A 23,713-nucleotide genomic window follows, 5' to 3' on the forward strand; every position below is an offset into this window, starting at 1 on the left:
CTGAATCTCAAACATTCACAGACACACTGACAGAACAGGGTCAACTCATGCACTATCCTGTGGACTCACTGGACGGACAGATTAATACAGAAGCAGCTCTTAATGATGATGAGGTTAATAACTTTATTCACATCAGGGAAAATAAGTATTGAACACATCAACATTTTTGTCAATAAACATAATTCTAATGGGGCTAGTGAAATAAATCTCTTGCCAGATGTCAGTAACAACCTGGGTAATCCACAAACACAAAGAAATCCAAACAAATCAATCCATAAATTAAGTTTGTGAAATAAAGTGGAATGACACAGGCAAAAAGTATTGAACACGCAAACTGAAGGTCTTGTGAGAGCCCTTTGCTTTTACCCATCATGAGATGTTTCTTGTGTGACACCTTGGTAATGAGAAACCCTTTTATAGGCCATCAATGAGGACTAAACCAGCTGATATTAATTTGCACTGATGGGGGCAGGATTGCATTCTAAATACTGACAGATTTTAGCTGCTTTCTTGGCTTTCCATGCCTTTTTGCACCTCCTCTTCTTCATGTGTTCAATACTTTTTGCCTGTCATTCCACTTTATTTCACAGTTTAATTTATGGAGTTGTTTGGATTTCTTTGTTTTTATGGATTACTTGGGTTGTTACTGATAGCTCCATTAGAAATATACTTACTGACAATAATGTTGACGCGTTCAATACTTATTTTCCCCACTGCATATAACATCTTTGAAAAAAAAAAAAAAAAAAAACCTGAGTAAAAGCCAGTATCCCAATCCTCCTGTATAATCACAGATCATCACATTTTCTATATCATTATGTGTTTACAGGTCCTGTGAGAACCATGCATCTCTAAACAGTCATGAGTGCAGAAAAAAGCCTGTTTTCATTCTGGCTAATCCAAGAGGGTTTAAAACAGTTTATCTTAAGAGGGAAAAGAATTTTCTCAACCAATGAAGGAACACTTAATCCTTCAGTTCATCAGAAAAATTGGAGCTACATGGTTTTGACTGGACAGGAAGGGTAAAAAATACAATATTTGCCACCTGAGATGTAGTGAAGTACAAATATAAAGTTCAATAAAATGGAAATACTTAAGGACAAGTACCGTAAATTTATATGCAAGTACAGCACTTACAGTATGTAAATGTTCTTACATTCCCTCCCTCCCCAAATAATTTGCTTACACTCTCTAAACTTCTCCTAAGTTGCACCAAGAATGTGATATAGCCCAAATGTGACTTCCAGTGAAATAAAGAGCAATTACACAAGAAGTTAATTCTCTTAATTACTAAAGCGGACTATCTGGATAAAACATGCCAGTTCCTTTGAATGCTGGAGACACATCCGTTGGGTTATCACGTTTTCCTTCAGGATCGTTTGAGAAAACGGGTTGAAAACGGAAGAGGTGAAAAGAAGAAAACACAAACCCACGTGACAGATACAATCAAAGTCACTTTATTTCAAAATGTTGCATCTAAAACCAGAGATGTTTTAGCTTTACACGTGTTTCACATGAACATATCTGTCTTTACGCACAACAGTTTCTCCAGGAGATGACTATAATGAAGGCATGTTAGTCTACATGCGGTGTTCTCTGTTGACAAACAACACAGTGAGCTCAGTCAATTCACGTTGATCCGGTCGGACTCCTCTGTCGCAAGTCACCAGCGCCGGCAAGGCAGTAGATTGCGCAGTCATCTCCACAAGGGGTAATATGACAACCCGACCAACAGCACAAACTACTACCTCAACCAGCGCATGGCCCTGTTTCCCCTGCTTCTCCTTTTGTCCTCTTTGGAATCTCTTCGCTCCACTCTCAGTCTGAATCTCCGTTCAGTCTGTGTCGCTGTGCGTAAAAGCGCACGATAAAAAAAAAAATGGCGTGCGCGCAAAACGTGGCCGCAATAAAGCGAGACAAAAACCCCACCCAAAGAAAAGAAGGGGGAAAAAACCCGCACCTCCTGTACCTTTCCCGTACTCTCTGCACCCGCTGTTCTCCTCAGATGACCTCAGTGAAAACGACATATGGCAGGTAAGGACGGCGGGGCTCCCCGACTGTTCCCCGTGTGGCACGGGCGACATCCATCACCAAGTCAGATCACAATAAGAGCCTGTGATATTAATGATGTTCTGAAATAATGATATTGAAATTCAGCCCGCACAACGTGAATGAGTCGAAGGAGGAAAACAATTTAGGATCTGTACAACGCTGTTGCCGCCAGACAGCAAAACATCACCATAAACACACCAAAATATTTACCAATTGTAACCAACACCAAATAAAATGTGCAATTTTTTGAGCATCACTGGGGGAAAAAATGGGATTATAAAAGTATTTTGTTTGCGTAATGAACCACATGAGATTAGCAGATCACCAAAAAAAAAAAAAAAAAGTCACAATAAACTCACACCTAAAATTCGGTAGAAATATTACCGGGGTTTTGTTGGATCTCAGAGAACGTAAGAAAATCCCACATGGACTCGTTCACCTTGCAGCTGAACTGCAGCAGACTGTTTTATAATCTATTGTTGTCTGTTTCTGTCTCTGCGTCGTGACGGAAAGTTGTCCCGGCATCCAGCCCACTCGATTCAAAACACGAGAAAGGTGTGCGGATCCACGGCGGAGCGATGTGCGGGCTTTTCCTTCTCCTTTCTCCCCGCGAATGCCGCATGACAGGTAGGTGTGGAAAATGAGTGGAATTGGCGGAGCGGCGTGGATAAAATTCGCGGGGAACGTCAAGACGGGTGTAGGCACGGGCGGAGATTAGAGAAAAACACAGAGGTCTCACTCGGATGGGTTTTCCGAGCACCGGCGGAGGAGAGAAAGTGGCGGAGAGCGCCATCAGCTGGCTGGAAAGAGCACCTTCATTTCTTTATAGGGAGGTTTTTATGAAGCGCTTCAGATTCTCCACGCAGCAGCTGCCAGGCGCGCTTTTCGACTTAAAGCAATTAGTTTTAATCATTATTTCTTTCTTTCTCTGGAGCTTCTTTTATTTTTTTTCCTGCTGACTTTTTATTTATTGATTCTTAACTTTGTCGTCATTTTTAGTCTTGCAAAGTTTTTTATTGCTGTTTATTTTTATTTTTGCGTGTGCACGTGAGTCACTTCGTGCTGCATGGTTGAAACGTGCTTTATAAATAAAGTTGTTTTGACACTTTGCAATAGCAGGATGACACAAATTCTTCCCGTAATGGAAACTGTCACAATAAAATCTGACAGATATGTGAATATGTTGGACCTATGTGGTGTTTACTGACAAACATCAGCTTGTTGAAGAAGGTTTTTGTGTTTTTTTTCCTTCCTTGTTTGTATCACAATAACATTCCTATTTTTCTGGAACGATGGAAATAACAGTAAACAGTAAAAATGTGCTCCATGCGTCATTAAAATGTGAAAATAATTATTATTCCAAATACACACATTTATATACAGGATGTGTGTGTGTGTGTGTGTGTGTGTGTGTGTGTGTGTGTGTGTGTGTGTGTGTGTGTGTGTGTGTGTGTGTGTGTGTGTGTGTGTGTGTGATTCAGCTGTGGAGCACATCACAGATCACGCTTTAGTGTCTATACAGTCAAACCTGAGATTATGTTAAAAAGTTCAACATGTCGGTTCCAGTCATCGATCACTATCACTGACATTATGCTCGTTTCCGTTTTCTCCTCGCGAGTGATCCACTGTTCGACACACAGTCGATCCCTGTTCTCCTCCCTCCTATTGGTCAGAAGGATGAGCCGCCGCACGGGGGATCCTCCCAGCTGCGAGCGGGCAGAGAACCCGTCGGAACCCGGAGAGAACACCGTGTTCCTGCTCAGGGATCAGCCTGCAGCCGCAGCGCACACTGGGGCGGAGAGAGCGGAAATAAAATGGAAGGCAAGCTGACTTTCTTAAAAAGAAATTAAACGATGCAGATGGGATTCACTGCTGTGGATGCTTTTGATGAAAAGGAGTGAAGAAATGGAAAGCAGCTTAAGCTTCAACAGCATTGTTGCTTTTACACTAAATGCTAATAATACTGATCATTCAGGCCAGACTTGATTGAAAAATACATCTTTTGGTTTTGCCTTTGATTCTGATCAGCAGCAGCCTTTTCCTGTCCGCCAGCTGAGAAGAGAACTAAGGAGCAGACCTTCGATTATTCATGAAAAATACACAGACCACATCAGGGACTGTGTTGGGGGTCTGGCAAGAATAGGAGACACACACGCTCTCACTGCAGCACACAGCGAGGAAAAGCAGAGCAGGACCCACAGGAAGCTTTACACAACTTTATTGAAGATTGTGTATAAATACACATGCACATTTCAAATGTAAACCCAAGTGAACTCAAGTGCAGCCAAACCTGGAAACCCCCGTTATGTCGTCATGCAAGGATGTCTGGATTATTTTTACAAAAAAACGTCCCAAAATGACAGAACCATCCTTTTTTAAAAAATATTCCCTCCCTGACAAGAGCACAGGCAAGACTTTGCAAACTAGTGTGTATGTGTGGACTCGAGCCACCACCCCCCCACCCCACCCCGCCCCACCAAGGTTTTAAATATATTGTCTGTTTATTATTAAATGCTTACATATAAATAAATAAACTTTATCAAATGTGCACTCACAGAGTGAACTCTTATGTACAGTATTGTATAAGCCTATAGTAGCAATCACATCTCACTCAGTCAGGATGGGGTGAGTCGCCCAAAAAGCAAGGCAGCGCCGAGGCGAGTGAAAGCACAGAGATGCTCATAAAGGCATGGTACACGTCTGATATTCTGAGGCGGCCACGACAGGTACGCTTAATGCTGTTTACAATGGAAAGAACAGGTAGAAAAAAAGAAGACGGAGCACTCCACCATGGAGGATAGTTTTACATCGATGGAGGAATATCCTGCAACAATCTGCCACACAATATTTTCTCTGTATCGTGTTCCCAAAAGCTGAAAGGCCTTTAAGGCAGACTCACCCCATAGTTTTTTTTTGTGTTGTCCCATTCTTCCCTCCCCATCCTTGAAGCTCAGGACCGCAAAGACGTCCCCCACCCCCACCCCTCCCTTCCCCTCTCTGGAAAAGAGACGCATTCAGCAGTACCCATGAATTCATACAGCTAATACCAAAGGCGAATAACCCATTACCATCACATTCAACCAAACCAGGAAGCCATGGGGGGGGGGGGGGGGGGGGACAAATCTGGCCCTATGAAGAATCAAAAAGGCATCAGCCACATACATCTGGTCAGTGTTCATTCCATTCAGCATACATTCTGGCCCTCTTGTGGGTGAAAAAAAAAAAAAAAGTTTGAGATGACGTGGCTCCGATGGAAAAAGCGGACAAAATATGGACATTCGCACACGAGTGTTGGTGCGTGTGAGAAGACGGTGCTGACGGCGCCGTGCAAAGAAAAGGCGACTGCTCTGAGATTAAGAGTTAAGGCCGAGGTGATGCAAACAAGAGATGACCCATCTGATGTCAGCGAAATCACCGATGTTTCTAATCTCACAGCGCCTCCGATACGACGGGGGGAGAGAGAGCAGAGCTGCGGTAAAGCTTTAAAACACCACCGATGAATTACTTAAGAGGGAGAGCTGAGGAGAGGGTTTGTGGCGTGGGATCTGCGAGTCTGAAAGCTAACTTTTCAACAGTCATCTGCTGCCATCCCTGCACACGATGTCGAGTGAAGACGGTGTGCGTCCGAACACCAGCTCCCGAAACACGCTCTGCTCATTTACTTCTGCAGGTAAAATGTGTTGGCTTATTTCGCAAAGTTAGCTGACTGGCATCTCAATCCTGCTTTCTTTCCGGTCTTAAGAAGGATAAACGATCAGCAGAGGAGACACCAAAAAAAAAAAAAAAACAGGACCTGAAATCTCAAAGGTTCATGCTGCTAATAATCTGTCTAAAAACGCAAGATCACAGCAGCAGCAGCAGCAGCAGCAGCAGCACAAAGCTGGGAGAGTTTGGCTGTTCGACACGTTTTAAAAGCACACGACTATGAGCTTCACTTTACGTTGAGTACAGACTGTAGACACGTCCCTCCACTGGCTCACTAAAGGCAGCTTTCTAAGCTTTTCATGTGAGAAAACCCTCTGAGAAAGTTGTTGCAGTATGTCTGGCAATTACACATTTTACAAAAAAAAAAAAAAAAAAAAAAAGCTGGATGGTTGGTGATTGTGCAAGTTCAAAATGTTTCAGCGCATCATGAAAACCCGATATAATTCAGTGTTTAAAATATTTACAAGGTCTAAATGATAATAAAATGATATGCCGACAATGCTCTCAAAAATAGATATAAAAACAACAAAGGAACACAAAAAGCAGGAGAGCGATTCAGAGCGCGACGCCACAGCGCCGTGAAGCCTCGAGACCGATCCCCGACGGCGTCCGGGGAGTCTCTTCAGAGAGCGGGTGAGCAAATCGTGGCGACACACTCACACGCACACTCACACACACGCAGACACACGCACACACAGTGATCCAACCACAGAGGAGGGCCCTGATTTCTTAGAGTTGCGTACCCCGGCAGCTCCCCGACCTCACAGCCGACGTCATCCCCGCAGAGGCTCCGCCTGTCGAGCGGCCGAGTCCGAGCCGCTGGGAGGGACGGGTGGCGCCCGCTGCCATGCTGTGTGTCCATATGGCTTTGGATGGAAAGATCCTAATCTCTCTCTCTCCATTTACTCCTGTCCTCGTTTGACTCAGTTGGTTTTCATGGTGACGTCTCGATTGGGCGCCTGCTCCTCCTCCTCTTCCTCCTCCTCCTCTTCGTCCTCCTCCTCCTCCTCCTCCTCATCTTCCTGCTCGTTGTCGTTCTTCCTGCGCCGGTTCTCGTTCGGGTCCTCCTCGTCGCTCTGAGCGGAGGCGGCGGAGGCAGCGGCGCCCTGAGCAGAGGACGCGGCCTTTCTCTCCGGCCTCCCCTCGCCTTCGTTCTCCTCCTCGTCCTCACCTTCTTCCTCCTCCTCGTCCTCCTCCTCTTCCTCGCGGTCGAGAGCGAAGTAGCCGGTGCCCTTCACCGTGTCCTGGCGCTGGTAGAACAGCACGTAGCCTGCTTTGGACTGAAGGAAGAGACAACAAAGTCACTCAGCGACACAAATAACCCAGGATGCAGGATTCCCTTTTTAACTTGGATCGACACTTTCAAACGCACATACATTTCTAATAGCATGACTGTGCAATTATTATAATCCTTTGATAATGAGTCAACAGGATGCTGGAGACTGCATTAATTACAGCCTACCCTGAGGATAAAGCGTTAGCCGACATTTTTCCAGACACAAACATCCTGCAGAACACCACCTGAATTCTAATTGGTCGAACAAATGATGACTAATGGGTCCGTCCGGGACAAGTTCAACGATCAGTCTGGTGAGATTCTATGTTTTTGTCAACAATGCCTATGACAAAGATCATGCTTTGGACAGATGTAGCTGTCAAGCCTGCGTTTATGCAGTGATATTTACAATGATTTCAGATCATTCAACAATTCTGCTTATTCATACCAACATTCTGCATTTTCAGGATTCCCTTCAATGGCCGCTTGGACTCTTCACACATTTCCAAACAGCGGAGGGTGTCTGCTACCTCCATGCATGTCATTAAAGGTATCAGCTGTGACAGCAGCAACAAAACACCGCAGAAAGAGCTCTTAAGTCTAGATTTCTGGTGGTACCAGCACAGTTGGACGTCTTTGAGCAATCAGACCGTTTTGCCATCAATACATTAACTCAATTCCATTTACTTTGATCAAATGAACATAGCTCGTGTCCAGCAACACTGCCTTTGATGCAGACACAGCAGGACGGCTGCCTGGCTTTCTCGAATCAGGACGCTCACCACTATTTGATCTTCGTTGGCGGGAGAGACGCTGCTGTCGTCAAAGTTGTACCACTTTCCATCGTCTTTGTTCTTGGCGTAGGCGGTATCTGAGCGGGATGAGATCAGAAGACAGGAATGAGGTGTTGCACAGGTTTCCGTCTTTACAGGTGCGCCATTCTGCTGTCGCTGCTGCCAGACATTTTGTTAACAGAGCGCCACAGCAGAAAAAGTAAGTGGATTAGAGCTACATGTTGTTCTTGATGGTAACAGATCTACTTTATACATACACTCTCCAGTCCCTGTTGGTGACTACAGTGAAAAGTGTATTCAAACAAGCATATGGCTGACTACAATCACGACAGAATGGCAATGCAGAATGCAGTGAACCCCTGCTGTCAGGCCTGTGGTGAGCTTCAGAGTGAGACTTTATAAGCATCAGTCAAACCTGACTTTAAACATAAAGCTTGTTAGCCGCTGGCTTTCAGGCATATGATAAATACCGCACTTGTACAGCATGCGTCTTGATTACACTGCAAGGTTTCAGCGCATGAAGGAACACATAGCTGCAATACCAACTATAAATAATTTGATGCCAACGTGACACCAAATGCAACAGTCAAACAACAGAAAGGAGGCTTTTTAACTGCTCAGTGATCACGTGGTCAAACTTACAGTGGCCTCCACCCATCCCGCCGTAGTGGTTGGACACAGCGATGAGGTCATAGCGACAGGGCCCAGCGTTGGGGTTGATCAGGAACTCAGACATGTCCAGGTCTCTGCAGGAGGGACATCAAACAGCGTGCTGTAAGTGGTCATGTGTGCATGAGTGACGAGCACGTGAAAGACGGTCAGAGTCTTACAGCTTCACAGCAAACATTATACAGCTCTTTATTTCTATAAATAGCAACTTCCTGAGGTATTTCAGGGTATTTGGGGCCAAGGGCAATACACAGCAGTGCCAGCAAATGCTGCTGTTACAACTGTCAAATGTCTTGTGTTGGTCAAAAAACTGCATCAACAAGGCAGAATAGCAACAATAAGCTATCAGTATTTAGTGCCTTTATTAAATTAGCCTCCTGCCTACATGTAATTATGTCAAATTTCATTGACAAATTATGTCAATGAAACAGACAACTTCTATTCATTAAAGAAAGACTCATTTAATCCCATGAATGACTTCATTCAACATGAGGATTTCGTTCAAGGATTTGAACGCCTCTCAAACAAAACAAGGTAGATGGAAATCAAATGCGTCCCGTAAGCGTAGTTTGCATTCATTGTGTACCTTAATACTAAACAAAACTTTCAAATGGAGCTTACTTTACTGATGGAAATCATAAAAGGTGTCAGTAATTACACCTTTGTTGTGATCATGACTATTAATCTATATGTATACGCTGCATGTGGATGGAGTGAAAAGGGGTGTGGAAAACCAGAATCGATGGATAAAAAGCTGAAAACGCAGTGTTCTGCTGCAGTGATTTATAGCCTTTTCTCTGTGTGTGTGTGTGTGTGTGTGTACCTGAGTGGGAAATCAACAAGGGAGTCCAGTTTGTCCCTCATGTAACGACTGTAGGAGAAGCGCTTCAGATGGACCACCAGCACCGGCGGCAGAGACCACAGGTCCAGCTTCTTAGTGGCCTGTTGGTGCTGCTTACAGTTTGGACAGTACCTGCGAGACGACACACCCATTTCATGTCAGCGGACGCAGCTGCTAGCCGGTGTCGCCACCTGCTCATAAACTTTTTTCCACTGTTGTGCGACTGCTTCTCACCATGGGTCCTCTGCTCCCAGCTTCTCCTTGGTGGTGAACAGCTCGATGCAATCCTTCAGCTTGAAGAAAGCCTTCTTCTGAGGCTTGTACTCCATGCTCTCATGCTTGTCAAAGTCCTGCTCTCAATCAAACACACATGCACACAGCTGTTAGAAAACACTTCTTGTAGCTGAGAAAACTTAAATTTGACGAGGCCCTATATGAGCTTAATGCACTCACAGGTTAAAATATGGAAGTGACTTCATTAATTCCAAACAAAACTATTTTTACAGGACAGCTTTGGTGCACGGATGAAAGAGCAAATATTTACAGTTTACTGACATCTGATTTGATTATATGCATGGATTACTGCAGCGTTATTAAAACTGTGTTATTAAAATCTTAGAGGCATAAACACAGAAGAGCGCAACATTTTAATTTTAGCCACAAACAGATGTGCTCATTCCTCACATCTTGCTGTCAGCAAGGTGGAGGTTTAACACCTCTTTTAAGGATGCAGTGGCTGCTGCAGGCCTCAAATCTGCGACCTTCTGATTACAAGAAAGTCATGCTTGTTAGCAGGACTTCCTGCTGCTCCTGTCTGGGTCACATCGCCATATTGTGTAACATGATTTCAGACCGCAATGCAAAGTGAAGCAGCTGCTCTGCCACATTAACACATAAAGTTGGACATCCATCTTCATCAACATCTTCAGCTCCTGATGTTGGTTTTACCTCAACGACGGTCTCGTCAAAGTACTTCTTCTTGATCTCTGGTTCCCAGTCCAAGGAGAGATAAGAGCGGTCTGTAAAAAGGTGGACAGAATGTAGATGCACGAATCAGATGAGTCATCTTTAATGCTACAGTCATCATCATTCATCAGTTCATTCAACAGAGTCATTTATTCTGGTGCTTATATGATGGGTCTGGATGGATTTTGAGGATATTATGTGCCTTCATTCACTCCCTGCTTCACTCCGGTTCCTACCACTGAGTCGGAGGTGTCCCTCATCGAAGCGGATCTGCCTGGTGTCCTCCTTGATCAGGGAGAAGTCCGTTTTCCCCATGTTATTGAACTGGAATGTAAAAAGTCTCTTTCTGTTGTGCCCGGCCGTCTGCAGGCCTTTGGTGGAGTTCTGAGGCCCAATCACACCGTTCTCCAGCTCGTTGTCCCCGCCCACAGAGTCCTCTGACTGGCTGTTGTCGTTCTCGGAGGGCAGCTCCTGATCCTGACTGGACTCGTCGTCCTGTTCGTCCGTCTCCATCTCGCCTGAGGGAGGACAGATGAGTTTTTAATGCACTTTAATGACATGAAATGACAAATGCCGCGCGGCAGAAATGAAGAAAGGCATTTCAGAAGATCTACAGGTCAAGCATTCAATCGTAACCCGTCTGTGTGCGTGGGTGTGCGTGCACTCACTCGGCGACCCCTCCTCCAGCAGTCCATTAGTGGCGTTACCATTGACAGTGTGTTGTTTGGCTGGCTGCGTCTCCTCGCAATCGTCTTCATCCTCCTCTACTGAAGATCTAACAAACCGGCTGCAAACGCAAAAACAATTTTAACTTTAAAACTGACGAGCTAAACAAGCTAAACTCCTTTAATTACCAAGCGTTAGGCCAGTGTATATACTCAATAAGTATGACTATATGATCCAACAGGGAGACGAATACCAGAGGCGCAGGAGCAGCATGTTGTAGAGTTTATCTTCACTGAGGGTTCTGGGGACGGCGATGAGGAAGGGCTGCCCGAAGAGCGGCGTGCTGGTGTGGTTGTACCCCGACTGTTTGTACTTCTCCCTCAGGTGCACTGGGATCACTACGTGGTCTGTGTCCTCCACCCTGTTCACCGCCAGCTCAAATCTGCAGAGAGAAGCGTGCTCAGTGTTGATGTTCGCAGCACGAGTAAATGAAATCCTATTTCCTCCATATGTCCTTGGCAAATAAAGCGATGTGAATTGGTGGAAAGCCAGCTGTTCTGTGCTTTAAATCTCTAAAGTCACAAAGTCAAAACATTCAATAGCTTTATCGGGGAAGTCTTCAGAGCAATTAGAAATGAAGCTAAACGCTAAATCTGTTAAATTACACGTGCTAAACAAAGGCCGGAAACTTCAATGGGGTCTGAATTTAGATAATGCTGTTTCGAGCTTTAGATAACAGAGCATGCCTCTCCGCTGAGCTCGACACTCACACATAGATATCATCTCTCTCCATAATGCTGCTGAGGTTCTCGTTGGTGGCGAAAATTCGGTGGAAACGGTGGTTGTAGATGTCGGTGACAATCATCTGGGGGATGAAACAAAAGCCGGGAGTCAGAGGAAATGTTGGGAATGCAGGCTGATTACACATTATACATTATGATCCATCCCTGAGGTGACTTAGCACACGTACCGCAAAGATTTTGAACAGCATAATTCAATATGTAGGAGAAAAACCTTATGAGCTTAGTTAACTGGTCTGGGTTGAAAAGCGTTATTTCATTTGCACACTGTGCACTTATTTTCCCCTCTTACATTTTGTTCAGCTCCTTATCCTTCTCTTGAGCTAAAGGAAAAGGACACAAACATTTTTTTTTCCGCTAGCTGCTGAGGCAGGTTGTGCTGGGACAGTTTAAAAAGGAATTGTCTATTTTGGTCTGTGCTATGTGAGGAGATGTCAGCATTATCTCGTGATGGCTAATAAGAGAGCACGGTTAGTGCCTGGAGCAGTGCTGACTGTGATGTTTATACCTTCTCAGCGGGCACCCCAGACAGGTTGGAGAGGGAGGTACACAGGTCAGAGATGTAGCCCACCTTTGGCACGGTCAGCTTGTACTGAAAACATGGAAAACATGTCACTGTCAACCTCTGCCTTCACATGGAATCTTAATGTCAGGGTGCTACACTTCAGGTGCTCTCCGGCACTGCATGTTACCTGCGTGGGTTTGGCCATAGGGTCCAGCCGGACCAGGTACACCTCCAGTGTGCGCTCCTTCTTCATGGGCAGGGGCAGAGTCAAGTAGCAGAAAGGATCAAAGGTCACCGAGACCTTGGAGCACACAGGACACACCAGGGTGGACTTGAAAAGGCCGTGGAAGATGTCCACAATGATGGAGTCGTTTCTCTTGATGTGGTTCTCCCACGCCTCCTCTGCCACCACCTGAGATAAACAGCAACACACAAACCAGCCAACTGTTTGAACAATCAGTTCATTAATAGGTATACAAATTACTCGCATATCATCCTGATCTCACCTTATCAGGCCTGCCGTTAGCGTCCTTCAGCTGGATGTAAGGCTTCTTTCTGATGCGGTTCAAGTCCTCGTGAAGGCCATCCAGGAGAAAGGCCAGCAGCTCGTGAGAGTCCTGCTGTTGGTAGCCCGAGAACTGTGGGGCAAAGCGGCCCACCTGGGTCTGTAGGATGGAAAGCACATAAAAAATGCCCAGTATCAGAAATCGATCAAATGATAACCTTTGAAAGGTAACAGCTACTAAGGCTGACTCGATGCTAGTGTTTTTACAGATCCTCCTTTCCAAGAAATGTAAAAACATCACAGCTTTGGTGGTGAATCCTAAATAAAAAAACTCCTTAGATAATCTTACAATCTTTGCAACTCAAGCTTTTCCAGGGTTTCACCTTGAAAGGCCTTGGGGTGACGTAGCTGTATTTGCCCGACCACAGCTGCTTGATAAGCTCGGCGTAGGCTCTCGCGATCTCCCCCTTCATGCCCAGCGGGTTGTCTTCGTTCAGCTCGTCCGTGTACTTGTCTTTGAGGAAGTACTCCGTCAGTGGAGGGATATTGCTTAAACACTGGGGGGAGAGGACATTAATCAGCAGAGGATGGATTTAGGCTCTTCACCAGATCTCCATTTCAAGTGTCCATACTGTCACTGTCGCCTTTTTTGATGTGTCACAATAGGTACATATACAGACCTGGAGCTCAAACACATCTATGCTTGGGTCAGTCAAGCACAGACATACTCATTTCTGCAGCACTCTTCCAAATTCTACTAGACTCTATGAACAAACCTTTGAAGACTTGGACAGTTTCAGAATAACTTTGCAAAACTGTGCTGAGCTCCCTGAAGGGATGCTGTTACCTGCACTGCAGAGTTCATGAAGCAGGTGTTGCCTAGGTTGGAGAGTCCACAGAGGCCTGAGCGCTCACTCTGCCTGCTCTGGTCTGAGTAGTCATAGCTGTTGCTGTAGGGGTGGTAGGATGGCAAACTATAGCTCGAATTCTTCACACTGTGCAATAAATATACAAAAGCACAAACAGGCAGGTTATACGGGGTCAGATAGAGTTTGTCTCACTGCTACAAGCAAAGTAAAAGTGCTGTTGTACACATAAACGAAATCCTGCTACATCTATGATAAGTTAACTTGGTATACACTGTTTATATCAAGATAAAGTTGTTAATACACTCAACAATACATTAAAAATACCACCAGGCAAACACACAGCTTCAGTTTCCACTAACTCCTCTCTGACCAAAAAACAAACTACAATCCAAACCTACAATATGACCCCCCCCCCAGAAAGAGTCTCTCAGGCTTCCTAGACAATCAGAGAGCTTAAAGCTAGGCCAACTGCAGCAATCAGCAAACCTCTGGGAGGGCTGCAAGGCAGTGTTGGTCGTTTCTGGCTCCCACTGGTCAAGGGAAACAGCGGTGATGGCGGTGGAGGCAGTGGCCTCGCAGGTCAGCACACGGTGGTGGTCCACCCTCCTGCTGTCCAGCTCCACCGCCTCAGGCCTCAGGCACCACCAGCAACACAGGAGCATGACATCTCAGCCCCGCCCGGCCCGCGCCGGCCCACATGTCCGCGCGAAACCGAACGACCGGCAGCCTGGACGGGGTTCAGATGGGCTTCGGTTCTGAGCGTCCGGCGCATGCAAAGCCCGGTTCTTAGAGGCCGGGAAGGAATGTCCAGCTCCAGTCTCCACTGTTGAGTCCGAATGTTAACTCAGCTCAACCCAGTGAATGCTCCAGCAGCAGTTTGGATATAGTCCGAAGCAAGTTCAGGCCTAAATTGGACTTCCAAGTCCAGCACAGGCCAATGACCAAACCACAGAACGCATAAACACACAAAAACACACTCTTCCTCTTTCCTGGAGCTAACTAAGCAGCTCCCCTCCTCTCTTCTCCCCCCTTCTTCTTTTTCGGGCTCGACCGCCTGTCATCTTGTTATCCTCTCTGCCTCAGATCCCTTCCCCCTGTCCTGTCCCTGTCCTGTCCTGTCCCTGTCCCGTCCTCTGGTCTTCTGCTCCTCCCTCTGGCCTGCCTGCTGCTCTCTGCCGCTCTACGGCTACCAGCAGATATTTATAGCAGCATCAGCAGCAGCAAGAGGATGCTCAAGACTACTGCTACTGAAGCTAGAGGTGCACAGAGAGAGAGAGAGAGAGAGAGAGAGAGAGAGAGAGAGAGAGAGAGAGAGAGAGAGAGAGAGAGAGAGGAAGGGAGAGGCAGAGAGAATGGGGGGGAGGGGAGGACAGTACGGGGGGGCAAGGGGGGGCTGACAGAGGAGAAATGAGATGGGGATGGAGGGAGCAGCTGATCCACTGCATCCAGCTGAGGCTGCAGTATTCACAGGCCTGACTCTCTCTCAGTATCTCTCTACCATCCCAACACAGATATACACACACATCAACATATTTGCTCATGCCGACACACCATGTATCCCCCCTCGTTGACACTCACACACACATTATACTCCATTCTCTCACCTCGACACACTAAAATACAAATCCTCGCTCTCGCACACACCTCTGCTCCCTGTTCAATTACAGCCTATGGCGCCCCTCTTAAGTCAAACACACACTTTGACACTCCCTCTCTCATCCTCTTTAATATGCCATGGCTGTCTGTATGTACGCTTTTAAAGGGGAAGGCCGTCTAAATAAATAAACCAAAATCTGAAGAGAGGGCTGCTTTCAGCTCTGGGGGCCGGTAGGTTTATGTGCATGGAGGCAGGCAGTGAGAGGAGTAGATGAAATGCATTCTGAAGGTCACTTAGACTGCAGAGTGTGTGCATCGCAATGAGCTCAGGGGAGAGGAGAGGTAAAGACACAGAGAGAGGGAGGGAGACAGAGAGAGAGAGAGAAAAAGAGAGAGAATCAGAGGACGACGCCTAGTAAGATGGTGACACTTACTGCTGTTACATCGCTACCAAGGCTAAACCGACCAGGCCAAAAGCCGCAAAATCGCAAAGACAAGGGTTATGTAATGCGGGAACACTTCATATGGGAAAAAAAAAGAAAGAAAAGAAAAAATGAGGCCCCATGCATAATTCAGAGAAAACGACAGCTCTGGCACTAAGTGAATCAGGGACAGGAGAGCTGCTGGGAGTGAAGATCCAATTTCCCCAAGTCACCCACTTTGTTTCGCAATCCACCAGCAGTGTGCAGGAAAAAGATGCCACTGCTGTCACAGCTGTGAAATGACAATGTGTAACCTCACTCTCAACTGTGTAAATGTACGTAGAGTAAAAAGCGGTGCAGGAAAATAATTGGCGAGTTTCTTTTGTGAGTGTAGGAAGAATAGGCTCACTCAACACCTTCCTTCCTTCTCTGTCAATATTGATTTTTCAGGGTGGCCAAGCTTGAGGCTATTATTTCTGCATTCCAACAGTATACACACAAAAAAAAATCCAATGCAGAGTGTCTACATCTACAGACGCACGCGCACACATACACGCTCCAGCATGCAGTAAATCATACACAGAGAGGTGGAAGGAGGGGACAGTAAAGTCTACTGGACAGCAGAGGTGAAAGCTCCACCCACAGTCCAGCAGTGCTCTCTAGCAGACGGCCGACGGAGCCGCTGGGTCCCGGTGCTTCTGTGACGCTAATGCATTTAGGCTACGGTGACATTTTCAGAAAACAGAAACCGAAAGTTGGAAACTTTCTGTGATTTGCTGACATATGCAACACTTCTCTTAAGAAGGTAAAGAACTGTAAAGCTCCGGACAACGCAGGCTCGCACTCGAGCTGCATGATTAAGCATGCTGTGATTTTCCTTTTCAGTGATTAACAATACCTTTATTTGTTTAGCAAATGTTGTGATACTTGAAACTCCTGATGTGGTAGATCAACCGCCTTTCCACACAGGGACACAGGGCGTAATGACTCAGGAAGTTGGAGGCTGACTTTAACAATCGTTCAATGTGTATAGAGAAATGAAAGTAGAAACTAGAAAACAGACGGAAATGTGGGGAGTCGAATCTTACAGACGCATGTAACTAAAGCTGAGTAAGGAACCCAGAGGCCATTTACAGAGAGCACCGCTGTCACTGAAGAAATTACCAGAGATCAATCCCCTAGTAAGCCCCTTCCCCCTCGCTGCTATCAGTTCTTACAGCTGAAACTGCATCATCCACGATAGCTTTAAGCCCCCAGCCGCAGCCAGAGATAGACCTGTACACGACAAAGTTTGACCAACTTCATCCTGGGACGGTAGAGCATAAACTGAGCAGCACAGCTGAAGTTCAACTGAAGTCACTTCACTGCAGGAATTTCTTCAACCCACCACCACTTATAAGCCAATTCCATCTCCAGCAAGGCTAATGTGAAAGTTCATCCTGAGCAGCACTCCAGAGTCTATCTCTGGCTGCTGGCATCCAAACCCACCCCTCAGCTCTACAACCCACTACTAAGCCTTACTTCCTGCTGTTGAAGCTGCTGTTATGATTGTTTGTGAGAGATGAAGGCGAGATCTTTGGCAAAGCAGAGAGATTGGAAGCACCAGATGACCTTCAAAAGATAAAGAATAGATCATGAGTTAGAGTAGAGAAAATAAGGAGCTGTTCCAGAAAAGGTGTGCGAGTGTCAATTAAATCAAACTGAGATGAATTAAAATAAACAGTGGGATATGTCAGCAACGAAAGGTCAAGCAAAAGAGGAAGTCCAGGGCAAAGTCATAGAGAGAGGACATTTTTGAAGATGATGAGGTGCTGTCGTGACATAGCAGGGAAACTTTAAAAAGGGTAACATAGTTCAAGAAAGGCAACTGAAAGGTGTTTCAGATAAGCTGCCCAGATAAGGAATTCTTGTGCTGTGTCACCTCTGACCAGGTTAAAAAGTCCTTAGCAATACAACGATACACTGCCGATGTGAAATCTTTTGGGAAATCAAGTCGTGTTTGGACACAGTGCGGAAAACTGCATTCTGTGTCTGTGGTAACGTTTCTTGTCAAGCCAGGTGATGTGCCGCTCACTCACTTGGGTGCCGTGGAGCCTCGGGGCCATGTGCCATCCTCGTTCTTCTGCTCTATTACGAGAACCTGTGGGAGACGGCACAAAGAAAAGAGGGCTCCATCTGCTTCCACTAGCTTAAACATTTTAACTGTTTGCATCCTATACTGTGGTCTACTGAAACAGAAAAGGTCATCTGCAAAAAATAAATAAATTTGGTTGTATTTCTCTTTGGATGAATGGCAGATTTTTTATTAATTTCAATTTATATCCAGATTTGACCAAAATATCAGGTTATACTCTCAAATTTCCAGGCTCCAAACTGCATTTTGACACGAAATCAAGTCTGTTTCAGACACATTTTTAATGAGTAAACACACAGGAACAGGTGTGTTTTGCCTTTTTACACACTGTGAAGATCTGCTGTTGCCAACGACCTGTTAATATTTGCTTTCCTCACATAATGTGGTGACTGCATTTCTAATAGGGAAAGACAGGGAGCTGGATGGATCTGATCAGCTGTTTCTTGTCTGACTCTCGACAATCCTCTGGAACAGCTGCTAGTGAGCGGGACGGCCCTTGCGATCTGAAGCCCGCTGGCTCACTATGGCCAGGTGTCTCCATTAATCTCAGCTTGTATCGAGGCTGTCTCTGCTCTGGTCGACTGCCAGGTGGATGCCAGGACATGCCTGCACAGTTTAAGCAGCTTACAAGGAGAGGTTAAGTGCCCCCACATGGCAGCTGATGCACAGATGTTGTGGGTTTCTAAGCTTTAACTATCTCATTTACAGGAGAAGATTTTTTTTCTTCTTAGAATGGCGAACCTAACCCTAACCCGCACTACGCTGCCTCTGATTGGCTTAAACTGGGTAGACAGGACCAGCAATGAAGAGAAAAAAAGTCAACCTAACTAAGAGATCCCAACTTCAACACAAAAAAACCTCTCACACTACCAGTGTGTAAGATTTAGGGGGATCTGAGGTCTGACTGGCAGAGAGCACAAATAAGGAAACGCTATCTGATAAGGGAAATTGGAAGTAGAGCATATTTCACTGAGCTCAGGAATAATAACTGTCTACACAGCGAGCCATATTTGGCCAGCCCTGTGTTGATTTTGTCAAATGCGTTTTTTTGGGCTGATTCCATTCCAACTATTTCAGGTAAAACCAGAAAAGCCCCTACCTGTCCTTGGTAGAGGCCGGCGTCCTGAATGGTGCTGTCAGGTTTGTTGAGAGGCTCAAAGGTGTTGCTCATGTACCTATTCCACAGTCTGGTCTCCTTCTCATCGGCGATGCTGAACAGCTTCCTCATCTCCTTCTCAATCATGTCTGCAGCAAAGTGTAAAAATCATCAAAAAAGAAACAGACTGTGGTTCACGTTACATGGTTAAAAGCAGAAATAGCCCTGTGTTTAAGAGAAAAGACTCCAAACGTTCAACCGCAAAGGAGGAACTAATCAGTGAATTCATCCATTGTTATGTTTGCAACCTGCACAAAGAACTTCTAGCGCGGGAGGGTTATTAGTAGTGAGGACTAAAATAACAACTAATGGTAGTTAAGACCATCAGCAGGAGACCATGTTTGTTCAGACATTATGCGATTACTCAAGAAATAACATAACTGTGTATAATAACTAAGACTTTTTGTGCATGTGAACGCCTGAGTGTGAAAATGTGTCTGAGCATGTTTGACTGTAAAAATCCTCTATTTCACAAGTAAAATCGCCGCAGTTGTTAACTAATGAGCTGATTAACGTTTTAAAAGAAAGACATCTGTGGTAAAGAGCTATCCAAGATATGAAAATATGGAATCTAACTGAATTCAAGTCAACTTGGACATCCTTGCCGGCAGTGTAAATAAGTGCAAGCCTACCTATTGTATCAGCTTTACTGAAGCGCCTGGTGATCACATTGTCCATGTTGCTGTCCTCACAGAGCTTCAGCTCTGTCAAGTACACCTCCACCTTGCAGTGCTTCACAAACATACCCTGTTCCACCACCTGAGAGAAAAACACAGGGAAACTATTAACTGTCCACATAATCTAAAAATGAATCTGCGATTGATCAAATATAAACATATCACAAACATCATTATTAAACTCGATATGTATTTAGAAAGAGCTGGCAGAAACTGTGCATTACACTTTTCTATGCTAAAGTTACTGCAGTGGGAAAGACACAAACATAATATACTCGTACCCCTCAGGATACTTCCAAATCATCTCAACTGTTCTTTAATATCAACTGTGTGGCATATCTGGACCACATTAGCTGACTGCACCAAATAAAAGCGTGGGACTTGAAAATATCATGTGGCAGCAGATACAAGTCAAGCCAATACACAAGACCCAATGTGGCCAAAATCAATGGGAAATCTCAGCTGCCACTATATCAGATGGAAAAACTTGACATGATCAAAACTCAGGACACAAAAATGGAGCTTTAACAGACAGTCAAGCAAACATGGCATATCAAAACCAGCTGGTTATTCTTTGAATAGGAAGTAGTAAACATGCTATCATAGCAGGCCATCGGGTACACCTCTTACATTACCCCAGTCTAATTTTTTATTTGCTTTATCTCTAAAATGGTGAACAGTGACTGGTAAATTTGGGGTTGTACTAGCTTCTGTGTCTCATGGAGAACAAAGTACAGGCTGTTGGCCTGGTTGCCACTCATCTGGTGTCCTGATAGAAGCAGAGTCAGAGTGAAGTGCCTAAATTAGCAGCACCTCGTGGAAACAGCTGAGGGGTCCCAACCTATTTATTTCCGCGCTGAGCCCCTCCGACACACAAAGTACCAACTTCACAAACCTCCCTGAGAACAGCGACAGTCATGCACACTCACACAGCTCAGATTCTGACCCCCACCTCTCCCCTACCCACCTCAATACCCCGGTGGGCCCACCGGCCCCCTCAGCGCAACTCCCATGTGTTTGTAAACTCGGAGCAAAAGCCCAACTCATCAATAACTCTGACAGAATTTCTTAAATCAGAGCTGAGCCAAAACCATTTACCCCACCCACCCTTCCTCCTCCCATACTGGTTATGCCTCTCACACTCCTCTCAGAAGTGTTCACAGTTTCTCTCAGTGTGACCTCAGCTGGCATTCCTCCACTTCAAAAAACAAGGACACGCAGGAGCACTCCGCCGGTGTTGGCAATCAGACTAGAACAGGACAACGGAGGGAAACATTGCGACAAACCCGTGACTACAATCCTCCTAAATCCATTTTAGCGCTTGTGTTCCCCCCGCACCTCAGGATGACAACCCCACAGAAGAAACAAAGAGTTGAAAAAAACAGGAAAACTAATAGTGAACCTCTTGCATGTTGTGTCTCGCAGATCGCTCCATGTAGCTTTTCAGTCATCCAGAACGTTGCCTGAAAATAGAAACCCTGCAGCCACCCGATACGTCCCACGACATACATGGCAAAATGGGAGGGTCAATGGAAGGGGGGAAGGGGGGACGAGAGAGCAAATGATAGAGAAACCTCTTCTAGCAGCCATGATGCCATGACTAGTGAGATTTGAAGAGGGGATTTGATACTGTAGGTCCTGTTAAGTTATAGCCACCATTGTGAAGTATCCCACTGATAAATCAACTATAAGCACACATACAGCCATTCAGCGGCTTGTTTCACTCGACCAAAATGTGTACAAAAGTACTTTTTCACCATAAAATAAATAATTGCAGTTCATGACAGAAATGAATGAAAAGCCAAAGTAAATGAATGAAAAAAACACCAGAATGGTTACTTATTCTTCATGCAAGGTAAACCTGCAATATATCAGGATTATCTTCATTTGTTTCAGCTCCTGAACACCGTGTATCTTTGAACGTCTAACTAGTAAATTACATAAACCAATCAATACATACTACAGCATTTCTTAGGGTTACACGCAGGCAGTACAGTATTTCATTCCAAACTAAATGCTGTGCCTAACTCTTCTTTGTCAAAAATGTAGACAGAATAGCACTGGAGCCATATCAATATCGTCATTAAGTACTATAGTTCAGGTGTGTCTTCTACGATTTCTACGAGAGTAACACTGGCCCAGAACTCAAGTTTCCCTCACAATTGTGCTGCACTCGAAATATCCTGATATCAAATGGCTGTATTGGTGCACTTTTCTCCCTTTCAACCCAACACAAGCCACACTGCACACAATAGCTGCCAACCACAACCATTACACTGCATTAGAGAAAAACACCTTCGCTGGCATTATATTATGTACTGAGCAGAACACTTTCCACCAATCAAATCTGTTCATAGTCTTGCACTTGGAACTGAACTCTTACCTTGCGTGCAATTGGCTCCTGACCCTCTGTCAAACCATACCAACTGACAAGCTTATTCCAGCCCTCTGTTGGGACTAAGATGTAGTCAAGTTCATCGATGAGGTGCTCCTTGATGGCCAGCACATCCCCATCTAGAGGCAGGGAGGGGATGAGAGAAAGGGTGACAAACAGGCCGACAGAGGGAGGGAAAGCACATTGTGGGCCAACACTTACACCAGTGACCCTGCGCTGACTGTCTCACAGGACACAAAACACACAAAGAAAAAGGTATGCTGGAGAGCTTTCTATGAACCCGCCTGCCCAAAAGGCTACTCTATGGAGTCGGTCAATAATGTTGTTTTTTGTTCCCTTTTTCTCTGAATTCTTTGTTGCTACTTCCAGAATGATGAAGCAATAATAACCAGGGGTCTGTGGTGTTGTGTGCACACATTTTTAGGAATATGTTATGGTCTAATGAGGTGACACATCCTCTGTCTTACCTCTGAGAAGACCAGAGTTATCAACTGGTCCTGGGTAGACATTCTGGTCCCCCATCTGGTATTTGTCCCAACTGTCAAATCCCACATATTTCTTCCACTGTTTGAACCAGTGACTGTCCACAAGGTACCTGCAGAGAAGGCAAGTAGCATTTTTTCAGCTCTGATAAAGCAAGATGATCAGTCTACATTGTCCTAAGGGTCATCCACCAAGCTTTGAGTGGTAACCACAGCTCTTATATTTGTACTAGTACACGTTCAGCGGTAAATAACACAAAAACCTCGGCAGGTGAAGGCTACCTTGCTATCAGCACTCTAAACAAATCTGACTATGAGAGCCTAATATGACACAGATTGATAGTTGTAATAGTAGCACTGTTGACGCCGACTTGAGTTCAGGTTGCGGCATGCCTGGCCAGCTGGCTCTGTGATTTTGACAGGTGCTTCTTTTTCCGACTCCGCCCTGCCGAAGTCGACGGACGAACCCACTGACTGGCAGACCACTTGGAGCTTCGGTAGACTAGCCAATTAGCCATTAGCCTGCTAACTGAATCAGGCAAACGAAATGTAGCCTCACTGAGATCATGACATCAGATAAAAAGCGAGATGGTTATTTGGAAGTAGCGAACATAATCGCCGGAACAAAATATTTAATGTAAAGGATATGTGAGGAGTGTATCGTTCTTAACTAAGACTTTAATAGCTAGCTTTAGCTGAGGCACCGCGAGTCTGCCAACCTGACACACATGAAGCTGACAGGCTCCCGTTAACTAGCTCACAGCTAACTGTCAACACGGCCCGTCACCTCGGCTTTCTTATCCTTCATGGTGTTGACAGCCTCGGCAGAACTAGCCAACGGCCACGCGGCATCTTTGAAAAGCTTTCAGTTTAAGTCTTACCAAGTGTCTCCCTTTCTTAGCTGTGTTTTCAGCAGTGCCGCGACCTCTCCTCTCTGGGTATCCAGATCAGCCGCTCCTCCTTCCGCCATCTTTCCACAGACATCACCCGCTGCATGCTGGGAAAGTGTGGGGCGTCACTGAGGTACGTAGAGAGTGACGCTCCTGCTTCAGCCAATCAGCAGCTCGCCGACAGAAAAGGAGAAGCATGACACCCAGTGGTAAAATTATTCTAGAAAAGTGGTCCAAAACTGCCCCATCATTGTGCCGCACAGCCGTCTTGATGTCTAAGAAGCTGTACCCCCTTAAAGCCAGAGGCATTATA

General features: G+C 45.5%; 1 protein-coding gene across 3 annotated transcripts; it reads right to left on the reverse strand.

Annotated features, from left to right (window-relative positions):
• Positions 1-4,254: 4,254 nt before the first annotated feature.
• Positions 4,255-23,482, reverse strand: LOC139350484 (ubiquitin carboxyl-terminal hydrolase 15-like). Of its 3 annotated transcripts, XM_070991936.1 has the most exons (22): positions 23,392-23,482; positions 22,496-22,623; positions 22,017-22,147; positions 19,589-19,715; positions 18,900-19,045; positions 17,745-17,806; positions 17,188-17,277; positions 13,627-13,774; positions 13,163-13,336; positions 12,781-12,939; positions 12,462-12,686; positions 12,278-12,361; positions 11,740-11,834; positions 11,223-11,411; positions 10,972-11,090; positions 10,540-10,821; positions 10,286-10,356; positions 9,572-9,687; positions 9,320-9,469; positions 8,470-8,573; positions 7,816-7,904; positions 4,255-7,037 (listed from the first exon to the last, which is right to left on the reverse strand). In XM_070991936.1, exons 1-22 carry the CDS (start codon positions 23,478-23,480, stop codon positions 6,681-6,683), a joined length of 3,135 nt encoding a protein of 1,044 aa, XP_070848037.1. In that variant the 5' UTR covers positions 23,481-23,482; the 3' UTR covers positions 4,255-6,680. The 3 variants fall into 3 exon arrangements, with proteins under 3 accessions (XP_070848037.1, XP_070848038.1, XP_070848039.1); XM_070991937.1 differs by lacking the exon at positions 17,188-17,277; XM_070991938.1 differs by lacking the exons at positions 17,188-17,277; positions 17,745-17,806; positions 18,900-19,045; ... (2 more) ...; positions 22,496-22,623; positions 23,392-23,482 and adding an exon at positions 14,135-14,923.
• Positions 23,483-23,713: the final 231 nt, after the last annotated feature.

The sequence above is a fragment of the Chaetodon trifascialis genome, chromosome 22 (assembly GCF_039877785.1).
Source record: "Chaetodon trifascialis isolate fChaTrf1 chromosome 22, fChaTrf1.hap1, whole genome shotgun sequence".
Lineage (NCBI taxonomy): Eukaryota > Metazoa > Chordata > Actinopteri > Chaetodontiformes > Chaetodontidae > Chaetodon > Chaetodon trifascialis.

Bases quoted from the DNA above. Each gene is read 5' to 3' on its own strand.
- LOC139350484 (XM_070991936.1), bottom strand. From the start codon at position 23,480: ATGGCGGAAGGAGGAGCGGCTGATCTGGATACCCAGAGAGGAGAGGTC. The intron at 13,775-17,187 runs GTAAGGCTTAGT...TTTATTGCACAG, and splicing joins AGCAGCTTCAACAGCAGGAA to TGTGAAGAATTCGAGCTATA. The intron at 12,362-12,461 runs GTAACATGCAGT...CCATGTTTTCAG, and splicing joins CTATGGCCAAACCCACGCAG to TACAAGCTGACCGTGCCAAA.